Source organism: Columba livia, chromosome 20, assembly GCF_036013475.1.
Source record: "Columba livia isolate bColLiv1 breed racing homer chromosome 20, bColLiv1.pat.W.v2, whole genome shotgun sequence".
NCBI classification, from domain to species: domain Eukaryota; kingdom Metazoa; phylum Chordata; class Aves; order Columbiformes; family Columbidae; genus Columba; species Columba livia.
The window spans coordinates 9,962,317-9,982,379 of NC_088621.1; the positions used below are offsets into that span (position 1 = coordinate 9,962,317).

The window sequence follows — 20,063 nt, forward strand, 5'->3', positions numbered from 1 at the left end:
TATTACTGTAAAAGCCCACAAAAGTGCAAAAAGGATCAATTTCAGGCTGCATCACTGAACACTCAATTCTTTTCATTTGTATAGTAGACTATTTCTTCCAGCGCTAAATTAAATAAATACTCCGACCTTATAAACCCTCATTCACACCAGTTGGTGGCTCCCACTGGGATCCAGCTCCTATTTAGCATGCAAGTTGCTTGGAGCAAAGGCTGTCTGCCATTATCACAGTTAAATAATAATAAATGAGATGGAATCTTTACTCCTCAAGAGAAAATTTACAATATGACAGAGTCACTTTTAATCTACCTTCCTCTACCTGAAGAGTCTTAGTGATCCAAGAGAAAGTCTCCACCGAGCGGTGGGGAAAGAAAACATGCAGGTAACTCCTGACAGATGCACAGTTGGAAGATTAAACCAAATGGAAAATGCTGGATTTTCTACTAATCTGTCAAACAATAGAGATTTCAGCATATTCAGAGTCTAGGAGAGCAAGTTATGTTTCAGATTTCATAAGACGTGTGTATCAGGCTCTTCCTAAAATTTGTAGGTTTTCTGCCCTTTCCCAGAATATGACAAACACAATTGTGTTAATTTGAGATATCACTAAAACTCCACTTACTACTGATCCTCATAGCCCTGCTCCCGCTTTCTGCTGATACGAATCTCAAACAAGCTGACAGACGATATTCACACACTGGTGTGAATCAGAGTCAAGGCCGCTGCCTGTAAGCATTTCAGCTCAATTTTGTAGAACCCTTTACATTCAATTCCTACTTAAGCTAAAAATAGTAGGGTCCTATCTGAGCACACAGAGCTGCTATTTATTTTGTGAAATGGCTTTACAGTGCTGCATTAAATTCTGTTCTTTAATAAAAATAGGTTCTTGGGCTTTCTCTCTGTCACAGCATTGATGAACTTTGACAAGCTTTGCTTTAAACATTTCAGGACCTTCTCTGACACTAAAAATGATCGAAGAGAAAAATATTTGTAACAATAAACAGCAGAAGCATCAGTGGGATCTCACAGATACTCATGACAGCACAGCAATGGGTTCTTCTGCCTTTTGATGAGACAATTCCAGGTTCCAGTATAAGTTAGGGAATGACCTATTAGAGAGCAGTGCATGGAAAGGGACCCGGGGGTCCTGGGGACAGCAGGGTGACCATGAGCCAGCACTGGGCCCTTGTGGCCAGGAAGCCAATGGTACCTGGGGTGGGTTAGAAGGGGGTGGTCAGTAGGTCAGAGAGGTTCTCCTGCCCCTCTGCTCTGCCCTGGGGAGACCACACCTGGAATATTGTGTCCAGTTGTGGCCCCTCAGTTCCAGCAGGACAGGGAACTGCTGCAGAGAGTCCAGCGCAGCCACCAAGATGCTGGAGGGAGTGGAGCATCTCCCGTGTGAGGAAAGGCTGAGGGAGCTGGGGCTCTGGAGCTGGACAAGAGGAGACTGAGGGGGGACTCATTCATGGGGATCAATATGGAAAGGGGGAGTGTCAGGAGGATGGAGCCAGGCTCTTCTGGTGACAACCAGTGACAGGACAAGGGGCAATGGGTGCAAACTGGAACACAGGAGGTTCCACTTAAATTTGAGAAGAAACTTGTTCCTGGTGAGGGTGGCAGAGCCTGGCCCAGGCTGCCCAGGGAGGTTGTGGAGTCTCCTTCTGTGCAGACATTCCAACCCGCCTGGACACCTTCCTGTGTAACCTCATCTGGGTGTTCCTGCTCCATGGGGGGATTGCACTGGATGAGCTTTCCAGGTCCCTTCCAACCCCTGACATTCTGGGACTCTGTGTAATTCATTGATAGTAGGCATTTCAACACACAAACCTCACTGCAGCTGCCCGCTTTGGTGATCTGCCATTCCAAGAGCTCTCTTCCAAAAGAAACAACGTTAATCATGCAGCAAAAGTGCCGAGAGACCCAGGCACTGATCACAGCCCCAGAATCAGAGATGCGCCGGCATTTTAACAAGGCCGTGACTCTCATGGTTCATCATCCCACAAATGCTGAAGGCTTTAGTGTGTTAAAAATCAATGTTATTCCCCAAATGTGTGACATTATAGATCAGCTTTTGACTTTTGAGCGTCTCAGGGATTGCACAGAACAGCCAAAACAAAACAGCGAAAGGGCTGAAGTTTGTTCTCTGTGCCTCTGCTGAGAACATTTTTAAGTTTGCAAAATACGTGAAAAGCTCCTGGCTTACCCAGCCTACAATACACAACTGCAGGGCTTGGAGGATGGGGTTTTTTTCCTATATACCCTCTTCCCCCCAAAATAAGACCTATCCCCAAAATAAGACCTATCCCCAAAATAAGACCTATCCCCAAAATAAGACCCAGCATGGTTTTTGAGGATGCTAAAAATATAAGCCCTACTCCAAAAATAAGCCCTAGTTATAGTCCAGGGTTTGGAGAGTTAGGCTGATGCTCCAGAATGTGATGACATTACTGTATTTGAACAAATGTTGATTTAATTCAAGAATAAATGTAGATTGTTGTTCATGGACAAATAAGGCATTTCCTGAAAATAAGCCCTAACGCATCTTCTGGAGTAAAAATGAATATAAAACCCTATCTTATTTTTGGGGAAACAGGGTATATGTGTACATACACAGACATATTATACACAACCATATATGCGTCTGTACGCACTCCCACAGTGTAATTAAAAAAAAAAAAAACAGCATTAACAAGTGACAACCACCTTACTATCTAAATCTTACTTGACAAACACTGAAGAGTAGCATGAGAAGCACTGGCTGTCGCAAACCAGATACATCAGCCACAGAACAACGGGTTTAAATGCCCTTGTGTGCCCGTTCGAGTGCGACACCACCAGCGGAATCTTCGTTTCCCAAGACCTCACACCGGTGATGTAACCTTCCCACTTGTCTCTGCGGTGTTCTGCTCCTGCCATATATTTCAGCAGGCAGGAGATATTTTAGCAGACAGCAGAAAACAGGAAAGAAAACAACAAGAGAAAATGATGTTCCCCGCTCTTCGCCGCAGTCGCATTCTCACTCTTCACAGCAGGGTTTTAATAGCTTGAAATGCAAAACTACAGCTTGGAAGGTGAAACTGGGTTTTGTGCAAGTAATATGGCGTTTTTAGAGGATATCTCATCCGGAAATTTTAATACCTGAAAAAGTCTCTAGCTTTTTTTTTAGTTTATAAAAGGAGAAAAGAGAGCATACCTTTGTCCATCGGCAGAGCTTCACCCCAGAGTGGCTTCCAATCAGCTTGTAACCTGAAAACAAGCAATCAAACCATCCATTTTAACTTAGAATAACTGGCAGGCAGAGTGTATCAATTGGTACATGAAACTATTAAGCATCACCATCTCAATGCTTCTTTTCCCTATTGCAGATATCAGGTTCCCCCCAGCATTGACCACTCCATTCTGGGGCCAAGGCCACGGCCACCCAAGGGACTTGAGCCAATTTGAAACCATTTCACTTCATGGATATTTATTTATATTCCTCAGTCTCGTTTGACTCAACAAGGCTGGAGAACACCTGACTCACAGCACAGTTGTGAGAGCGAAAAGAAAACCAAGATACAGGGCTCAGGTTGAACCCAAACTCCACGCGTTCACCAGTTCACCAGTGTCACCAGTTCACCAGCGTCACCAGTTCCATCTCCACTGGCAGCAGCGGAGCCGCAGCCGGGAGCCGCTCTGTGCCCATAGCAAACCCAATTTCACATCGCTCCCCTGTTTCCCAGCCAAGATCAACACCATCTCATTTAAATTTATTAGCCCAGGAGGATTAATTCCACAACGTTCGTTAAGCACTAAGTACTATTATTACCCAAATCGCTTGAGTTGGGTTATTTTCCTCTTTGAAAAAAAGTGCTTAGAGCCCAATGTCTGAAGGATTAGAAGTCACTTCTAAACCAGCAGAAAAATAAGAGGGATTTAAGAAGCCTCACTGTGTCATTCACTCAGTAGCATTTATATGTCAATGGCCTGGTTGTCCCCAAACCACTTCAGGCTGATGTTTTTATTAACACTTCCAAGGGAAATAAAATTTTAGGTATAAAATCTCCTTTCTGGCAACCAGCATGAAGCTATAGGGGTGGAAAAAAGCCTTTGTTCAGCAGAACTGGCCTTCACCACCTACAAAGAGAGGTAGCACCACTGTCCCACCCTGCTCATTTGTCACCGTGTGTCTTGCACAGTGAGATCCCAAGGGAATGTCACCGCACCCCAAAGTCCCTTCCAAGGACACTGAGCCAGCCAGGAACTACAGTGACAGCAGATGCCACAACAGCTGCGCTGGCTGAAAAAAATATAATCACACCCTGGGAAGACACCCATGGTGACAAAGGAGTCACCCAACATCTGGAGCTCGCTGCTCTGGTCACTCTGCCACCCAAATCCAGCCAACATCTGCCCAGCCTCCTCTTGCTCCTTGATCTTGTTCCTGCCTCTGACCTGGTTGGGGGGTCAGGACATATGGAATTTTAGTGAGGTGACTCCCCAAGGGACTGTACGAACACTGGGGCTGGCAGTGGGGACCCCCTGTCAGATAGCAAAGGGGACAACTGCCAGACAGACTCCGGTGACTTCGATGTCAGGCTGCTCCCATGCCCTGAGCTCCCTTTCCCCCTCCAACTCAGTGGGTAAGGACAATATTTCAACCTTTTCCTCTGTAAATGAATAACCTCATAAGCTTCACGTGCATTTTCATGGAAGAACAAACTGCTATAAACCAAAACTCTTGGCTATTTCACATAGCAGATCATCCAGTCCTTTCCTGGAGAAAGGCGTCACCGTGATCCTGATCAACATTGAACTGAGAGTCTCCAAAGCCACGTGCGACACTGGGGACACCTTCTTCTAGCTCTGGATGAGACCGAAAGACCTTGGGGCAACTTATGACCAATAAATATCAGAGGAACACACAAGCACATGCAGCTGCATCTCTCCCACCCTGGGTCCATCCTGCCCATTTCTTCTGCATTTCTCTGCAAACAGGCTTGTCCAGCAAGGTCTCATCTCAACCAAGACCTACCCGCGCTGCTGGAATTTGGGTCCTCACAAGATTCCTTCATTAGCATGGAAAAAGGTGACACGTTCCTCCTCTCTAATACAGCTGTCCATGCCAGACTGTTTGCTGGTATCAACCAGCACACCCCTAGCTGTAATTTTTCCATTTTTCAGAATCCATCAACAGAATTCATGTAAGATTACTCCTAGTGACAAGTGATTTGTGTGGGAATAATATGGCTGGGCTTTAGATTCAAATTAAATTGGAAATAAGACATGCTTGCCCAGATCTGCTACCGAGTTGCTCGAGGGAAGAGAGGAAGCAGCTCAAGCGAGCAAAGCGCCAGGCTCCGCAGCCCAAACTGCAGCATTCTCTCTCAAGTTACTTAAATCAACTTCCACCATGTGGAGCGCCCACAGCTTCCTACAAAGGCCAAGAAAATTGTACATGTTCAACATCAGAGCCTTACAAACTCCAGCCAGCTTGAGTGATGAGAAGGGGTTTACTCATCTCTGCTGTGCCAGGACTCACAGGAAGGAACAGCAAATACTTGCAGAACTTCTCCAAAGCGCCGCACAAAGATGCTGAATTGGGGTCTTTGCTTCGTTGGTAATTCTGGTAGAGAATCACCGTGCTTTCCACACTTGGAAATCTGATAAAACATCAGGGATGAAGGCTGAGCACTCGAGCTGAGCAGAGTCCTTCCTTTCTTCCAGCAATCGCTTCGCCTCTGGCCACTGTTGGTACCACATTCTGTCACTATGTAACTTATCTGACTTATGTTATTTATAATATCCACATACTTTTTCTTCTTTTGCACATTTTAAGCCTGTTTAAACTTTTTTTAAAAACCAAAAATAAAGTCTTTCGAGTAGAACTCCCTTTAGTATTTCTTTTGAGGTAATAATCTTTGATAATATTACTCTATAAAGCTTTGCTCAGATAAGATACCTTCTATTTTGGGGTTTTTTTTCTGATCTTTTACTGTAGAAAAGATCCCTTCTTAGGGCTGATGGATCAGTGCTATCCAGACCCTTACCTGGAAGAACCACTGATGTTAAAGTGTTAAGGACATACATAAATTGCTTGCAACTGTACAAAATTAAACTCAAGTTTTAATTTTTTTTGTAATATTTAAAAATATTCCATGCAGTGTACTTTGAACTACTTGGCTTCTTTGCCTTGAAGCCCAGGCTTGAATTTTGTGGAGGAACAAGAGGTTGCTATTGTTTCCTTGAGCAGGTGGGTACCTGTACTTAACTGGGGCCCTAAAATACAGCACAAAGGGTTAAGCAAGAACCAAGCGGTGCTGAGCTCTAAACCAAACACGGGAGAAAAGGTGTTTAATAACCAGTTAGAGGGTCTTCTGGATTCTGTTTCCACATCTCAGGCTCTGCTGAACGACCTTCTTGAAAGCACAGGTGTGCTCAGCTCAATCTGCTGCCACAAATTCACCACAGCCCTGCCAAGGCAAACGCTGGGTGAACCAAAACCCAGAGATCTGTACCTCCGTATACCAGGGCTCACTCTAAACATATTCACTTATCATAAGAAATATTACTTGTGAGCAATAACTAGGTGAATATTTGGATACGCCACCTTCCGAACAACACCGAGTGTTATCTTGATGGGACTCTGCTCGCAGTCCCTGTGTATCTTCAGATACTAAGGCTGAAGAAAACCAATCCAGTTATTATTCCTAGAGGCTGATATTCAAAGAATTCCTTAAATAATCAACAGGCTCAAAGTAATCAGCTCAGCTCCTAAATAAAGGCACAAGAACATCTAATCTGCTCTGTGGATTAGCTGGTCCTCCTCTAGATGATAAATTTTGAACGACCTAGAGGTCTGCCCAACTTCCCCCAAATTGTCTTTTTTCACTATAAGGAGGCACGAATTAAGCTTTTAAACAAGCTTTTGAGTGAAATGAGTGTTATAAGGCAATAACACGAGGCTGACAAACACTTGGTGATCGCTCACCCCGACAGTTCCACTGGGTTTTGATGGGGCACAGACAGACCTGTAACCACCGGCATGGCCAGTGTCACTGACAGCGACGGTTCCATTGTCTGGGGCAAAATTCTGCCACCCTTTAAAGCTACATTGCAGCATTGCAACTCTACCATGTACGTAATAGTTCTAAAAGTCCATTCCCTGAAATTCAAATAATTCCTTGAGGGACCGTACTGAGCTCCCAGGGCAGGACACCACCTCCACACCTGTGGTGCTCCAGCGCAGCCAGGTGTTCTGGCTGTGGTTTTGCCAGTTTATCAGCACCACACACATCACATGTCTTTCTAAGCTCCTGAACATGCACAGATTATGTGCATGTGTGAGCAATGATGTTATTTTGAAAGCGTAAAAGATTTCGTCAAGACAAACCAAATTTCTACAATTGTCCATAAGGGCAGCAGCATCACGACATCCACGCAGTCTGAAAACATAAAAAGCATTTGCAAGACAGCGACACTGAGCAGCTTTCAAAGACCATAGAATCATTTTGGTTGGAAAAGACCCTCAAGATTAAGTCCAACCATAACCCAGCCTTGGCACTGCCCCATGTCCTGAGAACCTCATGTCCGTCTGTCCAGCCCTCCAGGGATGGTGACTCCAGCACTGCCCTGGGCAGCCTGTTCCAATGCCCCACAGCCCTTTGGGGAAGAAATTGTTCCCAGATCCAACCTCACGCTCCCCTGGCGCAACTTGAGGCCGTTTCCTCTGCTCCTGGCGCTTGTTCCTGGGGAGCAGAGCCCGACCCCCCTGGCTCCAAGCTCCTTTCAGGCAGTTCAGAGATCAGAAGGTCTCCCCTCAGCTCCTGTTCTCCAGCTGAACCCCCCAGGTCCTTCAAAGTGTTTTGAGATGGAAGGGACCTTAAAAATAATCTAGTGTCTACCCCCCTGCCATGGGCAGGGACACCTTCCACTAGACCAGGTTGCTGAGCATCCCAACATGGCAAAAAGTCCAGAAGAAAACCCTTCCAGTACAGATCTCTACACCACCAAAAACTCATTGCAGGAAAAGGCTTGGAAAGCATAAACAAAAAGGCATAATTACAAAGGAATGAAGTACATCAGTGGTTGAAAAATGCCCAGAAGTCACAAAAAAGACTCAGCCATCCTCCTCCAAAAATGCAGCCACCACGAGCTCAGTAAAAGCCCATCTGATGTCACATTGTGCTTCACAAACTCCTAAATGACCTCCAGAGGGCTTTTCTTCTTAGGAGAGAAATACCCAGCTGGCAAATCAATGTGGGTCCATCAAGCAATCTCCACAAAAGCCCTGGGGTTGGAAGCAATGATTGTCTGTTAAAGCTGGAAAGGGAACTTCACACCAGGAGAATGTTTACAGGGGGAAAAAGGTCCCAATTTCCTGCTGTTTCACAAGAGCGTGGTTTAAAAGGGCAGGAGCTGAAGGTCAGACACAGCAGTAAATCCATCACCACCGACTTCAGGAGCATTGGTTGGAACACAATGGCTGCACTTGAGCCACCACCCAAAAGAATGTTCTGACTAAAGCGAGAAAATTTCACTGTTGGTGAAAGGAACCTGTTCAAATTATTTCAGCATTTTATACCAGAATAGAAGTGGAATCCGGGCAGCGGAATTTTTCAGTTTGCCCAAGTGCGACAGGAAAAAACTCCAGTTTCATTCCTAGGGCTGCTCAGTCTTCCAGAAACCCTTGAAAGGCCACCAAGAACTACTCTTTAGGTTTCCTCTCTCCCTTAAAATAAAAGAAAGCACTGTTAAAAAGTACAAAAGGCTTGAGATTTGTGGAAGGGCTTGCTTCCATGAGCTGAAAGCAGGAGTGAGAACATGAGAGGGGATATTACAGGGCTCTACTTGACACGCAAAAAGGATGGAAAGTTTCATCTTCCAGTGATGCTGCTTCAGATCTTTCTCGTCATACAGGAAACTAAGAACATCTTGAACATTTTTAGCGCATAGTAAAAGCCTGCTAAGGTCCGTGAAACACGCAGCTGATTCGGCAGGCAAGCCAAGCCTAAGCTGGTGTGAAGAAAATGAGACTGGCAGAGTTCAGGGCTGGGAATGCCGGGAGCTGCAATAAACACCAACCTCAACAGCTGATCAGAAAAGAGCTAAAAGATTATTAGAATCTGGCTTTTTGCCTAAACCCAGATGTCCGATTTAATCCAAGAGCCCCTTCTGCTTTGCAGCAGGGGACAACAGGAATAACAAAAGTTTCCAATACATAAATGCATAATTTCTTGTCAAATTAAGCCTATGATGGGGTGTCAAACATTTTCACCGGGGCCACATCAGCCTCACAGTTGCCTTCACAGGGCCAAATGTAATTTGAGGATTTGGCCCACAAGCCTTATGCCTGTTATGTGCATCGTGCTCCTTTATCACAGACTCTGTCTCATAACACAAAAGACATACTGGTTTTTCCTTCTTGAAACACAAACATGTATTTGCTTTCCCATCTATCCATAAATCGCCTTCCTTTTGCATCAATCTTCCTCTTGCCGGATGTTTTGGGATTCATATTGTTCCACCAAAGATGGTAAGATGTGTCACCTAAGTAAAAGATCAAGATGATACTTTCACCTACATCAACTAGTAATGAAGAAAATCAAAAGGCTGGACCTTTGACAACAAGCACCGTGATAAGTCAGACCATTTGCTGAGCCTGTCGCAAAACATTTGCCATGAAGATCTCGCATCGGTGACCTCCCTTAGTGGCAACCACGGCAAACCGCGTCTTACAGAAGTGAGGCCATGGGTATCGACCACATGGCAGCTCACCCCATTTCAGTCCCTCCCCCAAATCTAACTGCAAGTTCTTGAGAGCTCCTCTCACCCAAGGTGAGATGGAGAAGAGACGTCCGTCCCTCAGCCCAAGCAGATTCACCAATTCCTACATTGGCTTTGCCATCCCAGGAGGAGAACAGCTGCTCCCTTGAATTCTTGAATTAGATTCTGGAGGAACTGTTAATCTTTTAGCAATTAATTTGAATGAAAAAACCCTATTGCTATAATAAAAGCATTCTGAAACTAATAGACAGTGGCAGATCACCTTCTCAGGGCATTTTGTACATTAACAGCAGCTGTGTCATGCACCTGTGCTGTTAGATTGCCCACAGAAGAATTCAGAAGACCTATGAAGATGTCACATATTTCCTTATTTGGAGAATAGACTCTACAATGATTATTGGAGTGTATCACTATTATCCATGTAAAATAAATGAGAGATACTCCATAAACAGTGTGAGGAAATCAGTATATTCTGTATCAGACTTGACTAATGAGTTCTCTGCCCTTAGCTGAAGTTTGAGACCAAACTTTTGCCAAGAGATTTTAAATTTAAAACCCATCTCCATCCACCAGAACAATCCGAAGAAAACAGAACTAACCAGCCACCTCCAAAAACTACCTTCCAACTGCTCTTGGACACTGCACCCAAGATAAAGACCAGCCAGACAAAATCCCCTCAAAGGATCCCCACGGGGAGGTTGGAAAGACACAAGAGCACACACAGGTCACGTCTGGGCTGCAAAGCAAGCAGAAAAGAAAAATAAAACCACACGATCGGACTCATGAGCAGGTTGTGTCACAGAAGAACCAGTTTCCCAGTCCCAGCTCCCCTGCCAGGGCCAGAGCAACTCTACCCTGCGGTTCCCCCCACACTCATCTACTCTCCCCACAAAAGGACATCTGGGTTGCTCCAGCGCCCACCACAGCCCAGCCTCATATCTCCAGCTCCCCTCGCGTCTCTTCCCTATTCTGTCTGACCTGGTGCCTGAGCAGGAGGCAGCAAATGTATGTCTGGCCAGTAACAGCAGGAAGATGAGCCAGGGGAGGGTCAGCTGGACATGAGGAAAAGGTTCTTCACCCAGAGGTGCTGGACACTGAACAGGCTCCCCAGGGAGGTGTCACGGCCCCAACCTGACAGTGTTCAAGAAGAGACTGGACACCGTCCTCAGACACACGGGGTGACCTGTGGGGTTGTCACTGCAGGGACAGGAGTTGGACTCCATGATCCTGGTGGGTCCCTTCCCCAAATATATCTTGTATATTCCAGCTTAACAGACTGAATTTCAAAGAACAATACTCTCCAAAGACCTTCCAAAACCTATAGAAAAAATAATGAACGCACTTCAAGTATAAACACACTTAAGCTTATTTTCCTATGTTATACATGGGGTAATTCCACCAGGTTCAGTAACTACATATGAGGGGAGAATCAGGTCCACAAAATGAATTGTTCACCATCTATTCTGCCCCTGATAAGCTGCTACATCTGCACCAGCACATTAGTATTGCAGGCAGGTCCCAGCAGCTCCTGGAACTTCAGCATCTTCTGCTCCCTGGATTCATCCCCTTTAACAGTGTATTCACTGTTTATTTAAACCGCTATTTAAGGAACTGCAAGGAAGTTTAATAGGCTTAACTCTGCCTGGTTTCAGTGATTGTATTTAATTCTACTTACTAAGAATAATTTTCTATTTTGCAAACTAATTTTCAAGCTTCCCATGGCCAATAGTTGAATTCTGTGGCTCCTGATGCAGCCATGAGCTGCTAGTGCCACCTGGAGTTTCAATGCTCTATATTAAATGCTGTATATATACAGTACCTTGAATCCCGAAGACGCACGCGAGCGTTTCGGCGCACAGCCTGCAGACGCACACAGCAGCAGCACCAACCCCTGCGCAATGTGGATCCTGTTTCTAAAGTCCGGATGCCCAAAAAACTCAGCACAGTCAGAAGAGCCCAGAGCTGCAGACCCTGGAAACCTCAGTCCAATGTACAGCAAAAAACACCAAGTACTTTTAAAAACCTGATCTCAAGGCTGGTAAGCACTTAAAGCCCAGCCTTCAAGATTTTTCTGAAGTCAGCCCATACACTTTGATCTGTGTTTTGCAGTGTGTATCTTTATATCAACCGTGAAGTCAAAGCATGAAAAGAAGCAGCTGCTGAAGCAGCCCAAACTATTTCAGATCCACATACAAGTAAAATAGGGACAAGCTGATGCTGTTTTATGCTCACCAGCAAAGACAGAACAACCCAACCAGACCGCAGCAAAACTGTAACTGTACTCACAGACACACAGTAATTTATACACTGACAGTGGGGTCAGTCTTGGGGATCACTAACCCATTCCCATTGTGCTGCCTATCATGAAAAGCAGTTTTATTTCACAGTGCTACCGTAGAAAAGAGCGAAGCAAAGAGCATGTCGGAAGCACACAGTATGAGCAGCTTAAGAAATCCAGGTCCTTGGAACCTCTGAACAAACCATCAGCTCTTCAGGGCTTTGAGTTGGGTTTTTTCTCTGTTTTATCCCTGCACATTTAAGAGAAGCACATGAAGGGAGACCCAGAGCACTGCTGACCACAACTGTAACGTGAGCGGGATGATGGAACTGGTGTCACTGCACAACATCGCGTTCAATCTCCAAACACTTCCAGACGTTAACTGCAGTAAAACCGCGATTCCCCAAACCGCCAGCCTTCGCTTTCCTACTCGGCCTGACAGTTTATTTGGCTTCCAGTCCGGCCATGGCTCCCAATAAAACATTTGGCAAAGTAAGGAGCGGTTAAAACTAATGATGGTGAACAAGCCACCAGCGCACAGGTCTGTGCTGACTTTATAGCAGCAGGGAAGGGTAAAAGACAATCAATATTTTTGTACCCATAAAATAAGAAGACACTGAAGGAATATATGTGCATTCACACAGGGGGTTTGTTAGGAGTTTTTTGTCATTGTTTTTAGTTTTGGTTTTAGTTTTTATTAAAACAGCAGCTTGAGCCTCCCTCTAAAGCTAAAGAGAGATTTTAATGTACTTCCTGGGAAAAAGAAAACCACACAAAAACCCACCACCCAAACTTTGAGCCCAGCAGGAACTGTTTCAAGCATCTACAAGCAACTGCGGAAGCAAATAAGAACATGTTAGGCTGTACCTACTAATCACCACTTTGCTTCTATTTTAATTTTAGGTCCTGACACCAGCTGAACAGATTAAATTACTAAAGTGTTCACACAGCAAAATGGAAGCACTGCAAATATAACCCAGCCAAATACTTGAACCATCAGCCTCTCTCCAGCTTTGTGTTGCTTGCAGGCACTAAATAGTTCATGCTGTACTTGTATTTTTATGCAAGACTGAGCACTGATGGAAAGGGAATCAGCATTTTCTCACACTGCAAAAGTGGCTACAACTTTAAAGAGCAATTATTACAGAGCACCTTTTATAAGGCTATTTACAACCAGGCAGCTCCAAGGGCTGACACCTCTACAACACAATAGGTGAGGTGATATTTAGCTGAAATTCAATGCCGGTGCTAAAATAAAACCATTGCTTAAGCAATATTGAGTTTACCTACAGGAAGGTAAGTTTGTCCAAAGGTGAATCACAATAAAGAGAGCAGCACTACAATAGCCTGGAGAGATGCTGTTCAAAGACAAGCTTTGTTATGCAACTACAATTTAAAAGAACACATTTCCCCTGAAACGTTGGGTTTTTTCCTTGTCTTGGGCTAATTACACCCTCAGGGATAATCTTGAAGAGACACTGAACCTACACCCAAAGCAACTGGTTGTTGCTAAACAAATGAGATTATCCTTTGACTACGCTGCACTTGTTATTTTGGGGGAATGGTGCTGAGGGAAGGAGGGAGTTGTTTTATTTCTATAGCCACAAAAGCCTGGCTTGGTGTGTTATCTGCAGAAAAAGAAACCACTATACGTCATGTGAAAATAGAAAAGCAGCTTCTCTTCACTGTTGAGTGACCATTAAATAATTACAATAGTCACAGGGGAAAGGAGGGGAGGGTTGTGCCGCTGAGAAGCTGTTGTGACCGTGAGGATACAGACGTAAGAGTTTTAAGCCTCTGATACTGCAGATTTAAGTAGATCTTACTAGTTGAACCAACGCTGGCAATACCCAAAATGTTGAAGAAAGGGAGAAATATTAGACATACCTACTTATGTGGATAATTAATTCCTGTTCCTGGAACATCACAAGGAAATCCGAGTTATCTGGGGAGCCTGCCTTTGTGTCAAAAAAATTCCGGTAGGAAGGTGACCTTCCCTCCAGCACTGTTTTCATTGTACAAATGACAACCTTAGACATGCCATTAGAAAGCTCCCGTTTCATTCATTCCCCAAACCTGAGACTCAGGGCCCTGCACCAGGGAGAGCTGGGACAGTGCACCGAGGTCCCCCCAGCCCGTCACACAGAACCCCAGAATGTCAGGGGTTGAAGGGCCCTGGAAAGCTCATCCAGTGCAATCCCCCCATGGAGCAGGAACACCCAGATGAGGGGTTGGACAGACCAGAGATGAGGTTCTCAGGGATGCGGGGTAGAGTTGGACTTGGCAGTGCTGGGCTAACAGTTGGACTCAATGATCTTAAGGGTCTTTTCCAGCCAAAATGATTCTATGATTTTAAGAATCAGTTACAAACAGTCCCTGTCTAATCCCTGTCCTGCCCCTGGTTAGGACCTGCCATGCCCGAGGGTCCAGAGCAGGATCTGTAACAGGAAGTTCATAGTCTTGCACTTGCTCTGTCAAGTCTACCACTAAGACTTCAAAGCCTGGTCCACATCTGGTCTTTGCAGAACCTCACCTTGTTTTGTGAGCGCCTCTCTCAGAGCCGGGGTTATCATCTCTCTCCTCTCACTCTCCTCCTTCCTCCCGCTGTTCTCTTGAGCCAAATTCTTTCCAACCTCTCCATCCTCAAGCTCACGATCTCTCTGTTTAAAGACAATGAATTACAATCGCTTAGATTTAAGCACTGCTGTACAGTTCAAGCACCAATCTGTTAAAATTAAAACAGATGCAAGTGCCCACACATGAATTCTTGCATTTGTGGAATCCTGCATTTTATCCCTCTTCCCAACAGCCACTGATCCTTCAGTAATTTAGAACAGTGAATTTAAAAATAAACGAAAACCACATACAAACACACCACACACTCAGTTTGCTCTGCTAACACAGCAATAAGACTCTCTAGGACACTTTAAGAAACAAGGTGCTTGAATGTCATCCGAGCATGAGCAGGACTCCAGGATTTAAACTCAAGTATTTCATGATTTCACAATAACCAGAGAGAACAAACCATTTCATGCCTGACACACAATTGCCCGGAGGAGCAAGTTGTCCCTGTTGTTTGGGACAGGTCAGGGAAGAAAGTCACATCGGGAATTTCCGGAGCAGACGTTGTGTTCTCCACAACCCACCACCAAAATTCAGTGATCACCTGCAGAAAAAGGCTGTTCCACTCCCATCAGCTTCACAAGTGGCACCATCCCACCCAAGTTCAGCTTCCAGCAGACGCTGCTTTATAGACACAATTAAGCCCTCAGAGCTTATTTAAAACCTAACACAGGAATATGAATTTTTAGCATTAACTTACAAGCCAGAGAAACAAACCCTGGCGCATGAGAGATCGTGAATCCCCCGCCGTGTAAGTGGCACTTCTGAGACTTTATGGGTATTTATTGTTTCACGTCTGCACAAAGCAGCGTGAAAGTGTAAATAATTACTTCAATATCTCATGCAACTTGTAAAGTGTCAGTCCTTTATGGGATTTCTGAAATATTAAAGGAGCTCTGGATAAACAACAAACAGTCAGAAGACACTTTGCTTTCACAAAACTGCGGCTATTTCACATCCCAGCGTCTCGTGCGCCAAAGACGTCACCAAGTTGGTACAAACGCTTCCAGTCTGAGTCGACCCACCAACTGTTCACATCCCCGAGGAAACCAAACCCGCTTGCCAAGCCGTGCTCTCCAAACGGAGAAATAACCCGGCCATTGCTGGACACACAGATTCCTTTCATATCTGAGCAAAAGCTCAGAAAAGGCTCAGAGGTTCAAGGACAGAACAGAGCTCAGAAAAAGCACTTGAAGGGATGAGGAAAGCAAAATATTTAGGGATGGAGGCGCTCACCTTCCCTACTCATTCTGAATACAACAGTTCCAGTGAGGTTGTGCAGGAAGGTATTTATTTTCTAATGACACAACGTGGTCCTTATTGAAGGAGAAATACATTTCCATCTTCTTTCACTCAGTTTGGTGAGATTTTCGGTAGACTTTCATCGTTTCTGCAAACACATCAAAACTTCTCCGAAAGGCTGGCTCTAGCAAGTACTTGTCATTTGTCGGGGTTAAAAGCGCATTTCTTGCGACTTAATCTTCATTTATGAGCAAGACACTAACAGCAAAATATTAATATTACTAGAAAAGCCTCATGTATAAGGAAGGAGATAAAATCCTCATCATTTAACTATTAAGTCTTAAACACAGAGCTGCTCCTTTCATGATCTAGAACTAAGCCCAAATGTCAATTTAAAAAGGATCTTAGTGCAGATTTGTTTGCTAATCAAAGCAAAACACTACTCAAGATCTACAAGCGGACCCATCCTGGCCTGTCTGCTCTACAGTCTCCTGCCAGGTTAATCCTCCCAGAAGAACTACACGTGCATTATGGAGCACATCATAATATTAAAAATGCAGCAACTTGGGTAGAAGTGAGACATCCCATCCAAGAGAGTGTTCAGACACCAGCAAACTCCTGCTGGATTTAAAGGGCATTTCTACCCGCCTATCTGCAACAGCTGAGAAAAGTACCTACACAAGAACAACAAATGAAATTGCCTTACTGGCAGGGCAGAAACATTTATTTCAATAAGCGTTTCCCCCACCACATCCTGCTATAAACAAAATAATCATTTGTTTTGCTCTGAACTGCAATACCTGACTCGTTCAGTTTGGCAAGCGATTGTTTCAGACATCTCCTGTGCAAAACGCAACTCACAGCCCTGGGAGCTGTACTTATTTTGTTTAATAAACCTTTCATATCTATTATTTAGGGTTTGAGTGGAGAGAACAAAGTTAACTTTGCACAGAGCAAACTTCTCAAGTTCTGGTGATTTAGCAGAAAGCCCTGTAGTAAATCCAAAGCAAATGACTGTCTTTCCGTAACAAATCAAGCAAGCAGTGACAAAGAGCCAGCTTTTCACGCCCTTAAAATACTTCACTGCTGAAAACAAACCGTAGAGTCATCCTCTGGTGTGTGTTCCCAAACCCACAGATGAGGAAACCTGGGGATAAACTCCATTTCCATGGTGAGATGGATCAAGAGCTGGCTGGATGGCAGAGCCCAGAGGGTTGTTAGCAGCGGTGCAGAGTCTGGTTCAGGCCTGTAGTCAGCGGGTTCCCCAGGGGTCAGCACTGGGTGCAGTCCTGTTCAAACCTGTTCATCAATGACCTGGATGAAGAGACTGAGTGCACCCCCAGCAAGTTTGCTGGTACCAAACTGGGAGGAAGGGCCACACAGCAGAGGCTGAGCTGCCATCCAGAGACCTGCACCAGCTTGAGAGTTGGGCTGAGAAGAACCTGATGAAGTTCAAACAAGGGCAAGTGCAGGGTCCTGCACCTGGGGAGGAACAATCCCCAGTACCAGTACAGGTTGGGGTTAACCTGCTGGAAAGCAGCTCTGAAGAGAAGGACCTGGGAGTTCTGGTGGACAACAGGGTGACCATGAGCCAACAATGTGCCCTTGTGGCCAAGAGGCCAACAGTATCTGGGGTGTGTGAGGAAGAGTGTGAGCAGCAGGTGCCCAACGCCAGGGTGAGGGGCAACGGGCACAGACTGAAACACAGGAGGCTCCATGTGAACATGAGCAGAAACTTGTTTGCTGGGAGGTGCCAGAGCCTGGCCCAGGCTGCCCAGAGCGGGTGTGGAGTCTCCTTCTCTGAGACATTCCAACCGCCTGGACCCACCTGTGTGATCTGCTCTGTGACCCTGCGTGAGCAGGGCTGGGCTGGGCATCTACAGACCTCCTGCAGCCCAACCAGCCTGGGGTTCTGGGGGTCTTGGCACCACAAGGCTCAGCAGCTCCTGCTGCAGCCTGGGTTGTTGGGGTTTTTTTTTTGCTACTGCCATTGAAGCAGAACTAAATAGCAATTACATCTCAGGTGTAAGGACTTAAGATCACCTCCTTCAGAGGTATAGGTGAAAAAAATCTCTTACCTTCTTACCACCATAGAGGCAGAGGCAGCACCCACTTTATGGGCAGGCAGAAGGTCATTTTTTGTGTGTCAGGAGCAGAAGGTATAGAAATCTAAACTCCATACAAAGAAGTATTCCCTAAATTAATCTAATTTTTTAGCCTCATGGGTCTGTTTGTTGATGTGCCACAGCTGAAAACCAACACGGTCCCAAAAAAGTTTTTTACTCCTGGAAGGAAAATGACACCCAGAATATTCCAACTTCGTCTGAACTTCTTCCCTATTTAACCTCCAAATGGTCAAACAAGAGGGAACTCCTGGCCTTATGACAATTTACAGCCCCATCCATCAAAAGGCTCCAGGACCTTTTAAGAAATGAAAGGCACAAACATTAAGAAAACAGTAATACATCAGGGGCTGGAGCCAGGACTAACAAAACCAGCACTCGGAGAACACGTTGGCCCGGCTGTCAGGAACAGGCTGCCTGGCAGCAACAAGTACGGAGTAAAACTTTCCCAGGGGAGCCATTAAACCAAGTATTAAAGTTCATGAATTACATGAATGAAGAGTTCAAGTTCACAAGCAGCTGAGCTCTGGAAGCAAAACTCCAGTGCAAGAGGACGGGTAGGAAAACTGACCATTTTTCGCCTCGTTCAGGCTCAGCTGCCAGTGGCAAGAACCACCGGGGTTTTCTGAAAGGTGAGTGGGCACCAGGCTGCCCATGGGAATGGCATCTATTTCTGCACAAAGCAACGTTCCTGCGAGACTAAACGCCAGGAAAAAGAACAAGACAGGGAATAGACTTGCTCAGATAGTCCTGAACCCAAGAGCAGAGGCACAGGACTGCACTCGCACACTGTGGGACCTTCCTGCCCCGGGTACAAAGCTCCGGCTGTCACACAACACACCCAAAGGACACAGAAACACAGTTTGCTCCCTCCATGGACAAAACACTCTGCCAAACCCGCAGCAACACAGTTGCTCTAATTGTTGTCAGTTATCAGCAAAAATAGCTCTGAGCGTTTGCAAGTGAGCACAAAGATGGAAACCGGAAACTTGGATTGAGCTATTAAACCAAACACCCCAAAGTGAGAAAATCTTATTAAAAAGAGCTACTAGAGCCTACATAATCACAGGCTACATCCCCACCGCAGACATCACTGCCCAGTTGAGCACAAAAGTCTGCAATGGAGCAAAAAGCAGCCGAGGGTTGAAAGCACAACAGCCCAGAGATGGGAACTCAGCACCCATTCCCTGGGACTGGAACCGCGGGCGGCTTCACCCAAAGCAAAAATCATGCCTCGTGTTTTCAAAGAGTGGTCCTGAGATGGGGAAAGGCCCTGAGAACTTCTGACGGATTAAAACAAACACAAACACACACACAAATACACTCAGAAGTGAGGGGTTTTTTCCTCCTGGAATAGACACACCTGCAAATTCTCAATAATGAGCTGGGAGGAAGTCTGAACCACATCTACCTCACTATGCTGGTGATAGCAGAAGGTCTCCCATGTTATTCTTTCCGAGGCAGCAGTTGCCATCCAAAGAATAATATTCAAATAAATCTGCAGCCCAGCCCCCGCAGAGGGAATCCTGCATTTTCTTCTGTTTGAAAAGTCAATGCTGAGATTTTTGCATATACACAACAGCATTTTAAAACCCAAGTCCACGCAGATGAATAACGACAGAAGACTTTTGCTGCTATCCAACTGAATCAGTCTGCAAGGGCACTGCGCATCTTTGTGAGATGCAAGATAAGTGATCCCAATGTCCATTTTCTTGTAGGTTCAACATCCACCAGAATCCTCAAAGACAAAAAACATTCCCAGATCATAACTCTAAAAATACATATACATGGGTTTGAAACGGCTTCACTGAGCTGTAACATCCCCGCTCTGCTGTAGGGAAGGTTTTACAAGGTGTCGTTAAACCACAACTCCATTTTACATGCTGCTGCATGATTCTGTTGACATTTGTTTGGTTTGGGAAACTTCTTGAACACACCATAAAGACAACAAGAGAATAAAAACTAAAAATGTGTGTCTGTCTCTACCCAAAAGTGATGAGTGTACATCTGAAAACTGGGCCATATATTCACATCTT

At 45.2% G+C, this 20,063-nt stretch overlaps 1 protein-coding gene across 10 annotated transcripts in view; it reads right to left on the reverse strand.

The window, feature by feature from the left end:
• LOC102089530 (S-adenosyl-L-methionine-dependent tRNA 4-demethylwyosine synthase TYW1) overlaps nucleotides 1–20,063 on the reverse strand; it is a 108,811-nt gene that overhangs the window by 69,582 nt on the left and 19,166 nt on the right. For 8 of the 10 annotated variants that reach the window (XM_065037219.1, XM_065037216.1, XM_065037222.1 and 5 more), the window contains 2 exons: nucleotides 14,574–14,700; nucleotides 3,191–3,243 (listed from right to left, as the gene is read on the reverse strand). In XM_065037219.1, the coding sequence (XP_064893291.1) occupies nucleotides 3,191–3,243; nucleotides 14,574–14,700 (180 nt within the window). Of the gene's footprint in view, nucleotides 1–3,190; nucleotides 3,244–14,573; nucleotides 14,701–15,898; nucleotides 16,301–20,063 lie in introns of those variants that run through there. The other 2 variants (XM_065037223.1, XM_065037224.1) reach the window with 2 other exon arrangements.